Below are 16,234 nucleotides of genomic sequence, written 5' to 3' on the forward strand. Positions count from 1 at the left end.
AAAAGAAATCCAGAGATTTAAGAAGTTCTAAGTATCCCATGAAAGCTAGATCTAGAGATCTTTGGTGAATTTCAGATATCTTATGGGCAGTTCCCATAGCTATGTCCTTCATGATAAAAAAAATCGGAAACCCTTAAGATGTGCCATGAATTTCAAGAAAGTATAGAGACCTTCAGAGAACCTTTGAAAACTTCATATATATGTTAGGACCTTCACAGGGTTTCAGAAAACTTCAGGAAAGTTTAAAACTGATTCGAAAAGTTATATCATATATATCAGAGCAGAACCAAGACATTGTAGAATTGAGAGCTTCAGGAAAGCTTCTCTGATCTGGACTGGTCAGAGAACCAAAGGCAGTTCAAATAATTGCAAGTAAATTGCAGAAAGCTTGCAGAAGATTCGGGAAATTAATAGAAATTCTGGAATTCTAAGCAAAGCTCCAAGAAAATTTCTAGAATGTAAGGGAATTTATATTAAAATCAGGAAATGGTGAGAGTATATTATGAATGTTATATGATTATCATGGGAGATTCGAAAATTTAAAAAAAAAATTGGCGTAAAATTAACAAAGTTTTAAGAGAAGAAGGCAGTTCTATTAAATAAAAAAAAAAAACAATATCTTCTAGAAATTCTACAGATCTTCAAAGAAATTTAGATATTTAGATAGTTTCATGATATTCAGCGCAGTTCCTAAATACATCTTGAACGATCAGATGGCTTCAGAGCGATTGCATCAAATAAAGGAAATTTGCTGACACTTACAAGAAGTTCCGTGGAATTATGGAATGTTCCTAGAATTCTAGGAATAATTCGATAGCTTTATATGCATCAGAGGATTACGAATATTTAGGGAACCTCAGAGAAGCATATTACACTTCAGAGATGTCCAGAGAAGTTCTGGGAAAATTAGTGATTTATTGCAAAGTTCCGTAAGCGTTTATAAAGTATACAACACTTAAGGAAAATTATGGAAAATTAAAGGCAATTTAATTAACTTCACTAAATTTGCGGGGCTTTATAAAAAAAAAAAAAAAAAACTGAAAAATTCAGGGCAGTCTGGAGAACTTTAAGAAAAGTCAGAAATCTTTTGGACAGTTTTCATAGCATTTGGAAAGTCTCGACTATTGGAAAAGTTATGAATTAGTTTCGAAAATTTAAGGGCAGTTTCATGAACATCAGGAATATCTCGTGAACTTCGGTGAAATCTATGATTATTTTTCATAGAAGGGGATCTTATGAAGGCCAAGTCTCAAGTTCAAAGGCCACACTCCAGAAGGTGAGGGGAATATAGTAATTGAGATGAGAACTATATTACATTAATTATTTCAAATTGATTCCGGAAAAATTTAGGAAACCTAAAAAAGTTTTAGAAATTTTAGGAAACTTAAGGTATTTCAGTACAACTTCAAACGCTTCACAGAAGTCCAGAGATCTTCAGAAAACTCCGAGAACTTCATAGAAGTCCATGAAACTTTAAGGAAGATCCAAGAACTCCACGAATATTTTATTTATATTAAGAAAATATGGGAACATCTCAAAGAAGTTTCGTAAGCTCCAAAAATTCTGGAAATTCAGGAATGTTCCATGAATTTCAGAAAACTAGCGAGACATTTTAGAAATCCCTAAATTTTTAGCGAATCTAACAGATGTTCATTAATCTTCACATATGTTTAGATTTGTTTTTAGTTCATCACATAAGTTCAGTGAACTTTAGGGATGCGTAGAAATTTTTAGGGCAGGTTTATTAATTTCATGGTAGTACAACAAGCTTCAAGAGAACTGCAAAAGCGTTAGAGAGGTTTCTAGAATTTCAGGAAAGAACAAAGAACCGTGAGGGACAGTTTCATAAACTAAAAACTAACATAGAATTCTAGAAAAATGCCGGAAACATCACTGCCGTAAGAGGAGAAAATGACGAAAGCTCCACCATGTTCAATTTTCACTTTTCACCTTATTCTGCATCCTTAATGATTTCCAAAAATACTTAACACTTGCACGCACAATGTGTGGCGTTAGCCATAAATTTTCTGAGTCATACAGCAATTCCACGCCAAATGACGATTCGGAAAAACTCGGCCATCTCCGATTTGTAAAAAAAAACTTTGCATAATTGTTTGTTATGGGCAATCATTCAAATATTTGCTACAATTCGGCCATTTTGAGCCCTGTAAAATTATTAAATTGGCGTTTTTGAAAATCAAAAAAAAAAAAAATGTGTCACTTTGGAGTTTAAGTGACACATTTTTTCGATCGAAATGGAGGCTGTCAAAACACTTTAGATCCAATTAAGGATTTTCTAGAAATTCTACTTAAAATGTTTCGTTTTACAGGTTTCACATGTAGTCTGGAATTCCTCAGAACTATCTTTACATCCCGTTACCCTAATTGAAATAAAAAAAAATAGAAAAACAAAGACATTTACCTTCGTGCGTGAAACTCCGCACCGTGTTCGCGTTGCGCGTGTTGAGGCCCTCCTTTGGCACGTTGACCGAGTCAACCAGATCGTGGCCCATGATCTGGGCGTACAGCTGCTTCATCGCCTCCGGTATCACCACTTTAGATCTATCAATTTTTGGTCTTTTTGGAAAACCGAACAGACTTAGGAGATTCTTCTCGATTTCGACTAGCGTTTCAGGATCGGGCTTACTGTTACTATCGCTATCACTATCACTACTATGACTACCACTGCTGCTGCTGCTACCACTAAAATCTAGACTGTTATCACTATCACTATCATCTTCGTCCTCATCGTCGTCATCGTCATCGACGACGGACGCGACCGGATCCATCTGCAGGTGCAACTCACCGGCCGCCGGCCGTTCTAAACTATCTTCGTCCACCTCTGACTCACTTTGCGCCACACTATCATCACTAGTCGACGGCCGATGATTTGATTCATCTGGATTACTGATGCTGCTGATGCTGTTGCTGTTGCTGGTGGTGGTGGCGGTGGTCGAAGCAGACACTGATGGTTGATCGCCGGTGCTAGCGACTTGCGTTACACCCTGTAGAATCGCCAGCACCGCGAGGACATAAAGCCACGCGTGCATGTTCGTGTTTGCAGCTCTGGAAAAAGGGGTGGTGGAGAAAAGGAAACAACATTAAAATCGATTCAATTAGAGACATTCGGCCCGGGTGGATGGTGGTGTTGTGTATTGCAATCACGCGCTGGGAGCGGCGCGAGCACGTTCGGAACTGACTGAATACACGGAATAATTGACGAGTGCCAACCAACAACAACAAGATCTGTTACCGCGGACCTCCAGGCCAGCAGGCAGCCAGTACAGTGGTCACGGAACGCACGGATGCTTATGTGTAAAGTGTACACAAAATGGCGGCCGCCAGATTGGCTAGCACGGTTAGGTTTGCGCGTTGACGAGTGCGAAATTGCGGCTTGCCGGTGATCGTGAGGATCGCGAAGTAGTGGGATAGGAGGAGAAGGAGGAGACCGTGGGGTTCATATACTAATGATCAGTATTGCTCGATTGAATATAATTGGAGCCGGGGTAATTTGTTTATCAATTTACACGCTTCTGTGTGTGGAACGGGGTGTGATGTGAGTCAGTTCCTCTTGTTGTTGGGTAAGAGACTTTCTTGGGCCGGTGGGATGACATGTGTGCTGTGAGGGAAATAAGAATTCTGGATTGTGAAATAACTTTTCCATCAAATTCAGTTTCGAATTGTAAGTTTCTTCTTTGTTGAGCTGACCTTTTTCCAGCGTGATTTCAAGGCCAATTTCCTCGGTTGGATCAAGGTGTAAGTGATGATTATTGTCAGCAACTGCAAAACCAATTGTAACAGCTTTTGGACAACCAGATTATTTAAATTTTATTATTTTTCAGATTATTCTAGTTGAATTTATTTTTGTTGATTTCTACTATTGTGCGTACGGGAGAAGAAGTATCAGCAAATATACTATATACGTCTCACCCTGGCATGAGAACATCCTATTTATCAGAGTGGATTGTGCATCCCAAGTAACAATTTGGGTTTTATGAGGGTTCTGTAGACCATGATTTTGACTTCCCAAGTAACAATTTTGGTTTTATGATGGTTCTGTAGGCCACGATTTGGACTTGTAGAATGCTATAAAACCTCTATAAAGCTTGCAATGTTACTTGGGTTGTAGAATGCTATAAAACTACGACAAAAATTGCAAAGTTGCTTGGGATATCTTTAGCAACAGCAAAATTTTCAGCAGCAAAGGAGCAATAGAATCGAGTTGATAACGTTTCGCAATTTTGGAAACTGAAGACTGTTTTGAATAAAATTTCTAGGTAATGAGAAGCAACAATGGCCAACGGATAAACTATTGACAACTTTTATTTCTTAAATACTTGATATAACGGTTGCCGCCAACGCCGGCTGGGTGAATCCTATGGCTTACTCCCTCTACTAACAGCAACGGATCAAGGTGGGGCTCTTTCTTAACAACAGTTTGGAGCTTGTACCACCTATGACATTGTGTAACCTGGTTTATGCTTCTTTTCCTTCTTCTTCTTCCCATTTCAATTTATTGCTTATGGCATATTAGCTTATTGCGTGCTCTCAACTTAGTGTTGTAGATGCACTTCTACAGTTATTAATTGAGGGATTCCGATGCCTTTGAAATTTTAGCATAAGTATAATTGTGTGGCAAGTACAATCATTTACTTCTTGTCCGGGGAAGTCGAGAAATTTTCCAACCCGAGAAATTTCTAGACCGGACCGGAAATCTAACCCAGCCACCTCCAACCTGGTCTTGCTTTGTAGCTGCGTTTTTACCGACTGAGCTAAGGAAGGCCCCACCTAGTTTATGCTATGCTATGCTATTTGGACAACTAGATTCTTGTGATATTGCACCATAATCTTTAGACAAACTAATAACCCCTTTACCAAATACCTAAACTTTTACCTTTTCAATTTTTTTTCTATAGGGTGGCCCAGAAACTATAAGCACAGTTTATTATTGGAATAAAACAACGTTATGTTAATAAACTCACATTTTTATTTCATATATATGTTCTCTACAGAAATTTATTTCAATTGGATGAAAATAATACACAGTTCTTTTAATCGTACGCCATGGAGTGAACTTTTGATCTGACGCTGCCCATGAGTTTCAGCACAGATATCCCTTGGAAAGACCCAAAAAGTTTCGATTGACCGGCCCTCCGAACAATTCGGAGGATTCATCTCTTTTGGCACGTATTGCACATTGTTTGCTTTGTACCAAGCTACCGTGTCTTTCGAGTACATAGTGCATTGATGCCAAATCTGGACAAAATAGTACTGGGTCATCATGTTGACGGATCATAAACCGCAGACGCTGATTCAAACACTCCCGAACGTAAATTTCACTGTTCATCGCCTTATTCGTCACAAATGGCTTTGACAACTTACCACACTCACATATCGCTTGCAAAATCATGGCCTTCTTACCAAATTTTTCGGTTAAAATTGACTTATCGGTTAGTCGTCAATTTCCTGATCATCATGAATTGTGTAGTATTGGTCTCCCAGAAGCGTCTTGTTATTAATTTTGACGTATGGGTTATCGTCCATGATAACACACGCTAATTTTCCACACAGCAGACTTTATCTTCCGAGCCCTCGGTCTAATGGATGTGGCTTGTTTCTGACTCTGTTTCGGCTTCTTCTATTTCTTGAACGTTTTCAGTCCGTTTCTTGCCTTGGCACGTTGGACGTTACGCTTCGATGTTCTCAGTTTTTTGGCCAAATCTCGAACAGAGGCACCTTTCTTATTGACGAAAGCTTTGTGATCTTCTGGTCCACTATTCGGTCCACCGGTCCCGGTTTTCGGCCAGATTTCGATGTGTCCTCGAAGGTAACTTCTTCACCAAACATCCGGATGGCAGTTTGATCTATTCCGATACTTACTGCCTCAATTTTCGCCAACTTCCTTACAGATAGGTTGGGAATAGTGCACCATTTGTGCACAATCTGTTCGCGCTTTTCCGAGGAAATGCCTCGCATTTTGATGATTTGCGCACACAAACTTATTGAGCTATAGCTGATTAACTTTATGGGGGTAGAAATGGCGGCGAGTTGAAAGTGTGCTTATACTTTCTGGGTAACCCTATGTGTACACTACACTTATGCAAAATTTGAAATGTTCGCTCCACAGTACTCAAGTGGTTCCAAATTGGGTCCAGATAAGGCTCCCAAAATTTGAACTCATTTGGTAAGAAACTAACTTGGCATAAACTATTTGAAGTTTATATGGAAATTACTATAGGAAAACCAACATTTTGTTCATTGACTTCTAGTTTTTTTTCCATATAGCTCTGTTTAAAAGTTCTATTACTTTTATTATGGGAAATTTCCTCAGCTACAACTTTGCACGCTATTGATTTTCAGCCAAACGTCAATTTAAATAGTTGTTAATTGTTTAAGAGACTGATAATCTTATGGCATGATCAAGCACTGAGGGATTCCATCCAGCATGAGCTCAAAAAACCTGAAATCGTGCTCGACCATCTTCGATTTGGATGACACTTGGCACATATTTTCAGTTTGATAGAGCATTTTCCGCAGGAAAGGAAACAGTTTTGACTCAAGAGAAATTTTTTAAATTGGCCTACGTTATTTTGCAAACATATCATTTAAATAAAATTTGATCGAAAATAGTTGGATGTAGTGAAAAAATGACTAAAAAAGAGTTGTAGGGAACTAATAAAGCTTTTTTTTAAAATACACTAAGAGTTTTTTTTTATTTTTTTCCAAAACAGTGAATAAATAAAAATAAACCTTAAAATTTGAACAGATTAAATGTCAGCTTCGGTAACCATCGACTGTTTTGTTTAAGGTGTCCTGCTGAATAGTTAGATGGGTGACATATGTTATGTGACAGCTATCATGTTTTGAAACAGAGCGATATGGTGAATTGATAGATAGATAAGAACACAACAATTGGTTTTCCCATCGTAATTTCCATTCAAACTTCAAATGGTTTGTGACAAGTCAGTTTCTTTCTAAATGAGTTCAAATTTTGAGCAATGTGGAGCAAAAATTTCAAATGCTGCACCAGTCTAATGTACACAATAGTTCTAATCTGATCTGGGTTCCACTAGATTAAGTCTTTATGATCCGTTTAACTACACTTCAACAAAGCGAGCAACTACAAACTGTCAGAAAAGCAGTTCAACCTGTGCCACTAATTGATACAAAACACCGCAGATCCAAGCCGCTTCAGAGCCCATACAAAGAAATCACTGGCTCAAGTGTGTGCAAAATTTGTTTTGTTACCATCGATAACATAAGCCAGGGGCCGTCCAGTGGCCAGCCCTCGACAGAACTTTTCTCGTTGGGCTCAATCACTTTCGACGTTGGGTTTTCCCTTCTACCGTCGACGAGCGAAGAATGAAATCCCACAAGGGTTTCAATTTTGCTGCTTTTCGCTCTTCAGTTCCCCGCCCACTGTTTTTGCGAGATTCGTCTTTGTGCCCGAACCCTGCCTCGGCCTATTCTCATTTAAGAGTCCTTTTCCGGGATGAGCACTCGAAAAGTGTTTTACTACCGCTTTTATTATTCTTCAGTTGATCCTTCTAATGATTGCGAAGATCTGCTTTCGTTTGCGCTTGTATTTGTGCGTTCGGTCAACGTTTCCGCAGAGTGGAATTCAGGTGGCGCGTCACTTGTTCTTCATCGAGTTCAAGCAGAAGGTCGATCGCCACGACACCTTCCCGGTTGTGGTGGTGGCCGTGAGTGGGGCAAAGATCGCGCAGGGGTGAGGGTTAACGCAACGCGCCGTCGTCGACGACGAAAGTGGTGGTGACTCTCGCTGTTCGCTGCTTGACCGCGATCGGCCTATGCAGGTTGGTAGGTACCTAGACATAGGTAGAGTGAGAGACACACGCAAGTTGCGCGGTGCTGCCACCAGCCAGCAGCGTGAGGGAAGAAGGTCTAAAAATCCTATGTTTGTACGCCGCCGCGGTGTCTACGCGGTTTTGTTCAACGCCGTCGGCGACTTCGTTTATGAGCAGCGTTCTGTTTGGCTGCGGCTGCCGATGTTGAGAACGGGGCTCTCTTTCTCTCACTCAGCTTCATTAATTTATTTCCGCCGTTCTGTCGATGCTGTTGTTAGGAGTTTAGTTGGAAGGTTTTCGAGCGCATTCTGCTGCTCTAGTTTACAGCGGTCTTCTAATAATATTTAATATTTCTATCGCACAGCGTGTGGGCTCTTATTAAAGTTATAATTTATGTGTATTTATGGGCTTGGATCGCTGACTTCCTCGGAAAGACCTTCTCTAGGTGATTTCTATCGGGTAGATTCTCCATCATCACTATTCGCTATTCCAGAAGTTGCTGAAGCAAATAGAAAAAAACTGTTCAGTGCCATTTCGCTCGCCACTGGGGGTGAACCCGTGGTGGTCGGTAGTAAGGGTAATCACATTTTTTGAACTCGCCCGAATGAACCATAATTATAGAGTGAGGGTTTTGTTTTATAGGAAATAAGCTGCTAGTATGTACGGTTTAATTCTGAACGATGAAGCATGCTCATTTCATGAATGGATGGAGGGGTTAGATTCATTGCACGGTTGGTAACAACTTGTGGGTCAAGTGTGAAGCGACTGTTTTTTGAGGGATGATGTCCAGCGTTGTTGGGGTCGTCTTATTTTTTCTATGAATAATTGAAATTATAGCAGGTCATCTACTCGCTGAGTACAATTTCGAAGCAATAGCTGCTTGCATGGATTGTATGTATTAATGGAGTGTATTTTCAAATAGCCGTATCTGCTTTTGAAAACAATGATTCAAACGTCAATTTGACGAAATACTTAGCTCGCCCACGCAAATTAACTCCACCATCAATGTTGGGCAAAGTCAACATTATGGTGATGTTAGTCTGCGTGGGCGAGCTAAGAGTTTCGACAAAGTGACGATTGCATAATTGTTTTCAAAGTCAGATGCGGCTATTTGAAAATTCACTCTTGAGTTGTTAAGTTAATTCTCATAATTGACTTCTTTTATTTCGTCCCAATTTTTATTTCGGCTCAGCATGGATTCTATCCAAAGCGGTCAGTTGCGACAAACTTGACTGAATTCGTGTCACTTTGCGTTCGGACCATGGATTCTGGTGGACAAGTCGACGCCGTTTACACTGATCTGAAGGCTGCATTTGATCGAGTTGACCACTGCATATTACTGGGCAAACTTGAAAAACTTGGCGTTTCTGACTCCATGATTTCATGGTTCACGTCTTATCTCACAGACCGCTCGCTCTGCGTTAAGATTGGCGCCTCGCAATCTGAAGTATTCACGAACATCTCCGGTGTTCCACAAGGAAGTAATCTGGGACCGCTTTTGTTTTCGTTGTTTATCAATGAGCTTTCTCGTCTACTGCCACCTGGATGCCGACTATTCTACGCCGACGACGTTAAAATGTACATGATCATCAATAGCATCGCTGATTGTTAGGATTTGCAACAGATTGTGGATCATATGCAAAGCTGGTGCTCCCGTAACTACTTGACGCTTAGCATCAATAAGTGCAATGTGATATCCTTCTACCGTAAGAAGAAACCGATCAGATTTGATTATTCCATCTCCGGCCAGATTTTGGAGAGAGTTAGTCAAGTCAGAGACTTAGGAGTTACTCTTGACTGTGCATTGACGTTCAAGCCCCATTACAATGACGTCCTGAACAAAGCCAACAGACAGCTTGGTTTTATATTCAAAATCTCCGAAGACTTTCGTGACCCGCTGTGCCTGCGGGCATTGTATTGTTCATTGGTCCGCTCTATTTTGGAGTTCAGTGCTGTCGTTTGGTGCCCTTATCAGGCCTGCTGGATTGCAAGGTTTGAGAGTGTACAAAGGAAGTTTGTTCGTTACGCGCTACGTCATCTACCCTGGCGTGATGCATCTAACTTGCCTTCATACGGGGACCGCTGCCGCCTGCTTGGGATTGATACCCTGGAAACAAGACGACGTAATGCTCAAGCTGTCTTTGCCGCTAAGATTATTATCGGTGAAATTGACTCCCCACAACTACTTCGGCAGCTCTACTTCTACGCACCTGAGAGAGTAATGAGACAACGTAACTTCGTTCATCTTGCGACTCGTAACCGACAGTATGGGATGAATGAGCCTATCCGCGCCGTGGCTAATGCGTTTAATGATGCTTATGCTTGCTTCGATTTTAATGTACCGTTAACTGTTTTTATCAGAAGAATGTCCTGAATGTATAGATTGACTAAGCATCCTTTTAAACTTAGATTATTCATTAAGACAACCAAAAGTCAGATGAATTAAGATTATAATAAATAAATAAATAAATAAATAAATTTGAGAAATTCCATAAATATCCAACCGATCGATATTGAAGACAGAAATAATAAGGCAAAATGGCCGTAAACGCAAAAAATGCCTTCAAAACGAATAATAGCCTAAATTCTTAGAGGCTTAGACCTCTAAAATAGTGAGGAAAATACATGTCTTAAAATTTTGTCAAAATATCAAATGTTTTAAATTTTCAAGAGGTAGATAAAAAATCTTTAAATAGCGGCGCCGGTGGTGTAGTGGTAAGCGTGATTACCTCTCACCCCAGCAGGCCTGGGTTCAATCACAGTCGGCGCCGCCGGGATGTTCTGAGGCATAACATCTCTGATCACGCCTTCCTTCGGAAGGGAAGTAAAGCCGTTGGTCCCCGGTTCATGGGTTGATGGATCGATAGGTAGGGTCCAGGTGTGGGAGCTGTCTTCCTGGCGTCGGTAGCATTGGTGCTCGGCACGGAAAACAAGATCAACGGAAAACAAACCAAAGGAAAAAAATCAGAGTCCATAAGCTAAATTACATGGAGCTGGAAGACACGGTGCTCCCAATACCACATTAATCATATTTTTTTCTAAAGTAAATACTTTTCATTTGAGGTTCAATCATAAAGTTTATTTCTGAACATCTGATTTATTTTAATACGTTGGTCTGCTACTATATCTGAGCTTGTGGGTCACAAATTGTTGAATTAAAAGATCTTTCAGCAAATTAGCTTTGATTAATTGTAAATTATGGTCATTGCTGACAATTGATGAATAGCTGCATTATATTTGTCTGATGAACACCGAAAGTAAAGAAGATTGATCTTGAAGCATTAACGTCTACATTGAAGCTTAATGTAGGCATCAATGCTTCATGGATGTATCCAATTAATATGTAAATTGGCAAACTTTTTTGAGGAATGAAGAAAATGTTGACGTAAATTTTTAAATTATTTGCAGTAATATTTTATGAAGTATCATTTAAGAGAAGAAGACGTCAGAAAACACATAACATTTATAAAAGGTATAACAGCAATGGTAATTTGGATAACTATTTGAACATTTGCAATCAATTAATACAATATGGCCATTGAAATTGCATTTGAAGAGTACAATGAAAGTACAGAACTTGAAATAAAATCATGTCCAAAAAAATTCTTCAACTACGTTAAAACTAAATTAAAATCAGACAACTTTCCATCAAGAAATAATTTTGAAGAAAAGGAAGGTGGAAACCCGGAACAAATTTGCAACTTATTTACAACTTTCTTTCAACAAATCATTACCGCTTTTTCTGATGAATATCAAGATCGAGAATATTTTTCATTCTTCCCTGAATTTACAAAAGACATTAGTGTGAATCAAATCAAAGTGGAGAATTTTATGGTGACTTTTAGAAATTAAACATCTTCAAAGGTTCAGGACCTGACGGGATTCCACCAGTATTTATGAAAAGCTTACGCAATAGAACAATAGAAGTTACGACTCCACTGTTTTGGCATTTTAATAAGTCGCTGGAATCTGAGAATTTCCCCAAAACATGGAATAGTTCTTTCTGGGTGTTTATTTTTATAAGTGAAAAAAAAAAATTGGACATACATAATTAATCCCGGTAATCTTGGATTCCAAAGATTTTTGAAGCAATCGTTAATGAAAAATTATTCCATCAAATCAAAAGCAGAATCACTAACATACTATACTGTTTCTTCAAAGGCCATTTAACTAGTACAAATTTATGCGAATTTTTTAACTATTCGCTGATTGTTATGAAGCTCTATACACAGACTTCAGCAAGGCATTTGATCACATTGACATACTCTTGCTACTCTATCTAATCGCCAACAAATAGTTAGATACAAAGGGATGAAATAGAATCCCATTCAAGTCTCTTCAGGAGTCCCGAATGGCTCTCATCTAGGCCCCTCTTGTTTATACTATTTCTAAATGACATATCCTTCATTCTTAAAACCATAAAAGTTTAAATTTATGTTGACGACATGAAGCTCTTTCTAGAAATAAGGAACTATGAAGACATCAGGACATTTCAGAATGAAATACACATTTTTTTATTTGGTGCAACAAAAGCCTTTTACAACTGAGCGTACAAAAATGTAATTCAATAATTATTAGTAGAAGACGAAGCATTGCCCATAACAAACAATTATGATTGTTTAATGCAAATCGGAGATGGTTGAGTTTTTCCAATTCGTCATTTGGTGTGGACCTGCTCATATTTGTCCTGATTCAGAGAATTGGAAATTTTAATGCAATTTCTGATTCTTACATTCCACAACCAGTGAAAATTTTTGGTTTGCATGTAGAAATAGTTTTCAAATCCTGGATTTAGAGAAAACTGATGGTATTCGGTACCATGGTGTTTTCTCTGCTTCGAAACCTGGCTTCGTCCCCTAGCAGCACACTTCTGTTGCAAAAGGTTGCAGCAACCTATTTAAGACTGAAATGTGTTGCTTAAAAGGTTCTACATTCGACTTGCGGCAAGGGGGCAGTTTTTAAACCACGTGGACACCTTCAGGGGGAGGTATTTGCAAGTATTAATACATAATCGTATACGGTCCAATTAAATTCCTAAAACAACATTATGGATGATTGTTTAGGGGATGGGGGATTCTTAAACCTCTTAAAAATCTTCCACGTAGTTTATGAACAGCTCGTACAGAAATGATTTTAATTTCGTCAAACTTCGCCACTAAATCCACGAGTCTTAAATAAATCAGTGATTCAGTAGGGTTAGGGCGCGTTTTGCCAGGTTGGTCGAGACAGATTTCATGTGTGAGTAAGTAACGATGCTGGACATTGTTATGTGCAATTCACTTTAAAAGGTGCGTTCAATATTTAGCCACATTTAGCTTCAAAGAGCCTTAATGAAATGTGGCACTTGCGAACATCACTCGAAGATACGATATGACGGAATATTGATACTAATGGTATAAAACATAAGTAAATTATTCCAGAAATAAGTTAAGATAACATATTGAAAAATGTGTTAATTGTTAGTGAACAAATGTTATGTTGCATTGAAATACTCTAAATCGTGTTAAATTTAAATGTCCCCTCATTTAACATCCATTGAACCATTCTGAACGGCCATCCCGTAGTGGTTATATCACATCATTGCTTATAATGAATATATCTATATATTTTCCGGTACCATGGAGCGACTAGCAGGGATGTAGAGAAGGACAACAAGTTTAAAAATAGTCCACGAAAATTGGCCAGAATGGTGAAGAAACAGCGAAAGTTGATGAGATCGTTTTAATTTTTTTTATAGCTAATGTATATATACAAAACAATGCTGGGATTATGAGGGACCACCAGGGCAGCCCATTGAAGCGATTTGGATGGGAAAAGTGGGAATATCAACTCCCTGTTGATAACATTTCGTGGATAAAGGGCGGATTCTTTCCCCCACTCATTGGGGCATATTCCTGTGTAAGGGCTCGTGTTTTTGATCAACTGTGCGATCATATTGCCTATCGATCAACTCAGTCCGTGTTTAACCCTTCATACAGCGACATGTTGAGAGCAATAAGAGGTTATTAGGCTTCATCACGACAAGCAGAGAAGAGAGCCCACTGCTATCGGACTTAGTTTACGTGCTACAATAGAAAGGTCAACTTGCATGATCCTCTTTTAAGCGATGTTAGGCACGGATTACCGGGAGGGGCAGGTTGGCCATGGCAAGGGGTCCCACAGATTATACAGATTTTAATATCAGTATGTTTTTTTATGTTTCCATGTTTCATTGACATAATTCCGACTTATGACTCCATATGATTTGATCAGCATTTTGTTTTCTCAAATCAACTGTACAAAATTCAAATAGGTGAAATGGATGCCCCTAATTACCTGGGCCCATACATAAATTCAGCAATCGACTTAATTTTCAATAGTGACCAAAAATATCCATTAGTACCGTCCCAATGACGCGTTCATCGAGATAAAATTAATAAATAGCAGATTTTTAGCGATGGGCCCAATTTAGATCCATAGGCCAACATTAGAGCCATTTCCTCTATGTAATTAAAAAAAAGCGTCCACAGCATGACATAGGCAGCAATTTTACTTATTTCCAATGAGAATTTAACTTGAAGCAAACAGCGCAATGCACATGCCAAGCGTTTAAAATCCTATGAACTGAACCTTGATGGTGGATTCTCTTTATCGGGTTTCTCTTTGAATTACTACAGTTAGATAATAGAAATCCTGGATTTTTCCTGTGTGTTTTCATAGTATTGTTAGAGATGTATTACCTAGCAAAAACAACAGCAAATTTTTAATCAGGCGAGCTATTAAAAAAACAAAGCATCAATTAAGAGAATTAATCCTGTATCGCTGTGTTATTTAAGCAACCGAATTCAGTCTGTTGTTTTTTAGATTGAGCAAATTTCTTGTCAGCGTATATTTTTGTCAAGTCTAAAATTATATGCATGCACGAAAAGACACAAATTCAAAGATTATATTAGAAGTAGTTTTATAGTTTATTCAGGCAAAACGTTGATTATTCAGCTTGAAAAAAGTTTGTTCAGTTTTTAATCAAACATAATGTTTGCTGGGTGGTACTTTCCGTGAATGAATATTACGATGTAGGGTGTATTCGAGTACTAAACGTACTGTTCAACTTTTTTATATCTTTGAAACCTTTTGAATCAAAGTTTCCTTCCATAGGAAAATCAAAACCGATCAATTTTTCCCGTGATAGATCTGATAATTAACTCTCCAAAAGCAGTATTCCAACTGGCAATGAACCGCTTTAGGTTTATTTTTGACATAAATATCAATCCTTCTGAATTGGAACACGCCTTGGACAGCTTAAAAGTAGCGTTTCCAAAATACTTGAAATACTGATTGGGATTTGGAGCCGAGGATCGTTAACCTTTTATTTGGACCTCAGAAATAAAGCTGAGTTCATTGCGAAAATTCTTCAAAACGTGTACCTAATGAAGTTCAAAGTATTTCTCAACTGATAGACAGGCACATCGAAAAATCTTTAGCATGCAAAAATGTCCTGGGGTCATATTGAGATACCAAGATACCACAAGGTTGAATTGAATATTAAGATAATTGGTTTGAAGATGGGCCCCCACATATGCTTGGCCTCGGTCCCCCATAAACAGAAATACGGCTATGAGCCAGGTTAATATGAATAGCTATCGAATCATTTAGGTATAATTGAATGAGATGAATGACAATGTAATATTAAAACCTCTGTAATACATAATACTAATAATAATAATTCTGGTATAATAGAGAAGGATGAAATCTATTCTGTAATACCCATCGAAACTCAGGAACGTATTTTGGTCAGTCAATCACACTAAAATTATCCAAGCGAACATAACAGCTGAGCACGTTCCTACTGTAAGCAGTAGCAAAGCTGCCTTCTCGTCGTTAAATTCCTCAGGCGTCATCCTGGTTGTCTCCATTGTCGCCTTTAAAATCCTTTTTAGGTAATTTGGTTCCTCCCCCACACTGCTGGCGAGACAACACGCCCCGTAGTTCCTCTGATTCCGCTCAATATAAACATTTTAACACATTTTACAGCCGATCCATCAGCTTTTGCCGCACAAATCTCGGTACCTGCCATCCATCCATCCTTTGTATATGCCCTACGGCCGTTCAATTCAGTTTCAGTGCACTTGCTGTGTTGTTGCAGAACACCACTTGTTCCCAGAACTCTGAAATCCGAGCTCGTTTCAGTCCGTCTTTCCGGCTGATTCAAATGCCAATGCAAATGCATTTTAGCAGCAAAAGCAACAACAACACCAGCTTCGACAAAGCAGCAACAAAAAAAGCTGATCAATAAACAAATAATCATTATCATTGGGATCAAACTGCCCTCACCCGAGTTGAGTAGTAGCAGAGAAAAAAAGTAAACAAGAATGCACAAAACCTCACAACTTTGGAGCCGCTCTGGCATGCATGCGTAGGGGATCTGAACCGCCTTGGCGCCAATTTCC

General features: G+C 38.8%; 1 protein-coding gene across 1 annotated transcript in view; it reads right to left on the minus strand.

The window, feature by feature from the left end:
- Positions 1-16,234, minus strand: part of dpp (decapentaplegic) — a 42,214-nt gene that overhangs the window by 15,075 nt on the left and 10,905 nt on the right. The window contains exon 2 of the mRNA XM_065234726.1: positions 2,423-3,066. Within this exon, the coding sequence (XP_065090798.1) occupies positions 2,423-3,050 (628 nt within the window). The 5' untranslated portion in view covers positions 3,051-3,066. The remainder of the gene's footprint in view (positions 1-2,422; positions 3,067-16,234) is intronic.

The sequence above is a fragment of the Ochlerotatus camptorhynchus genome, unplaced genomic scaffold, assembly GCF_037179485.1.
Source record: "Ochlerotatus camptorhynchus isolate MF236.1 unplaced genomic scaffold, CSIRO-AGI_Acam_v1.1 ptg000437l, whole genome shotgun sequence".
NCBI lineage: Eukaryota > Metazoa > Arthropoda > Insecta > Diptera > Culicidae > Ochlerotatus > Ochlerotatus camptorhynchus.